Consider the following 1,182-nt stretch of genomic DNA (forward strand, 5'->3'; position numbering starts at 1 on the left):
TCTTCTTCGGGAATAATAAAGAAAAATTTTATCAGTTACAAATCTCTTGCAACCAAGGTTTAGTACAAGAAGGTGGTGTACGGTGAACGCCGCGCGCGAGACTGCCCACAAATTAGACCATCGTATCTCGGCTTCGTTCCGTCACTTGCAATCGCGAATATCCAACAGCAGAGATAATGTGATATATCAGAGTGTTTGAAAAGAAGAAAAAGAAGGGAAGAGGTCGGAAACGAGAGTAAAGGAAAATCGGTGGATGCACAACAAGAGCGCAACGGGGGGGTTGCAACAAGAGGGTTGCAACGACGGGTAACGCGGGAGTATGCGCGGGTCCTAGTAGCACCGGCTGCTGTTGGAGGATGAACGGGACGACGACGGAGGATTATTAAGTGGAGGAGCGCCGAGAGAAAGAGGTGCATCGCGGTGTTCCATGAGATGTCAGTGGACCCGTTATCGGGGACAGTTACGCCGCCGTCGTCGTCGTCGCCGTTGTTGTTGTCGTCGTCGTGATCATCATGAGGAGGTCCTCCTACGTCAACTATTACGTCCTGTGCCTCGTGTGCTGGATCCTACTAGGCATTACCGGTAAGCCTCATTCACGGGGAGATCCCACGGCTTGTCATACAGTTAAAAAAAACATACCTTTCCACTCTGTGACGCGGATCCATGAAACAGATGGCGGCGTCGAGATATCAGGTCGAGGCTCCGAGAGGAAGATGCTGTCAGGAGGGAGGGGGGAGGGGAGATGCTGTAAATAGCGATTACTCGATTCATGCGATACACGTAGATAGACGGGTGGTGATCGAATTATCGAACATCATCGTACAATTTGCGAGGAGGCGGGGCTCGCGGAAACTCGTGCCGCGCGATGGATCGATCAGATTTTGGGGTGTAGCAGTACGTTGCATATCCTCTCCCTCGCGCCCCGCATGCATTTACGAACGTACGTACCGCGCACTCGTGCGCGTTTCTCCCGCTGTCACGAATACCGGCGGATACCGAGTGTGGAGATCATACAGGAGGGGAAGAATCGAGGATACGCGAGAATAGATAAGGACTACAAAGGACGGAGACGACTAAGGGGGGGACGCAACCTCCGGTCCCGGTCCAGGACCGTATCTAGCGCCACCCTTGTTTGTCGCGCCGCAGCATTGTGCCTCTCTCCACACTTGTTCTCTCTCTCTC

The 1,182-nt window shown here is 53.0% G+C and overlaps 1 protein-coding gene across 1 annotated transcript in view; it reads left to right on the forward strand.

Annotated features, from left to right (window-relative positions):
- The first annotated feature begins 512 nt into the window (after positions 1 to 512).
- The window catches only part of LOC105619070 (neurotrimin-like), a 10,704-nt gene continuing 10,034 nt past the window's right edge, over positions 513 to 1,182 (forward strand). The window contains exon 1 of the mRNA XM_012200600.1: positions 513 to 582. Coding sequence (XP_012055990.1) covers positions 513 to 582 — 70 coding nt within the window. The remainder of the gene's footprint in view (positions 583 to 1,182) is intronic.

Source organism: Atta cephalotes, assembly GCF_000143395.1.
Source record: "Atta cephalotes unplaced genomic scaffold scaffold00019, whole genome shotgun sequence".
Classification (NCBI taxonomy): Eukaryota; Metazoa; Arthropoda; class Insecta; order Hymenoptera; family Formicidae; genus Atta; species Atta cephalotes.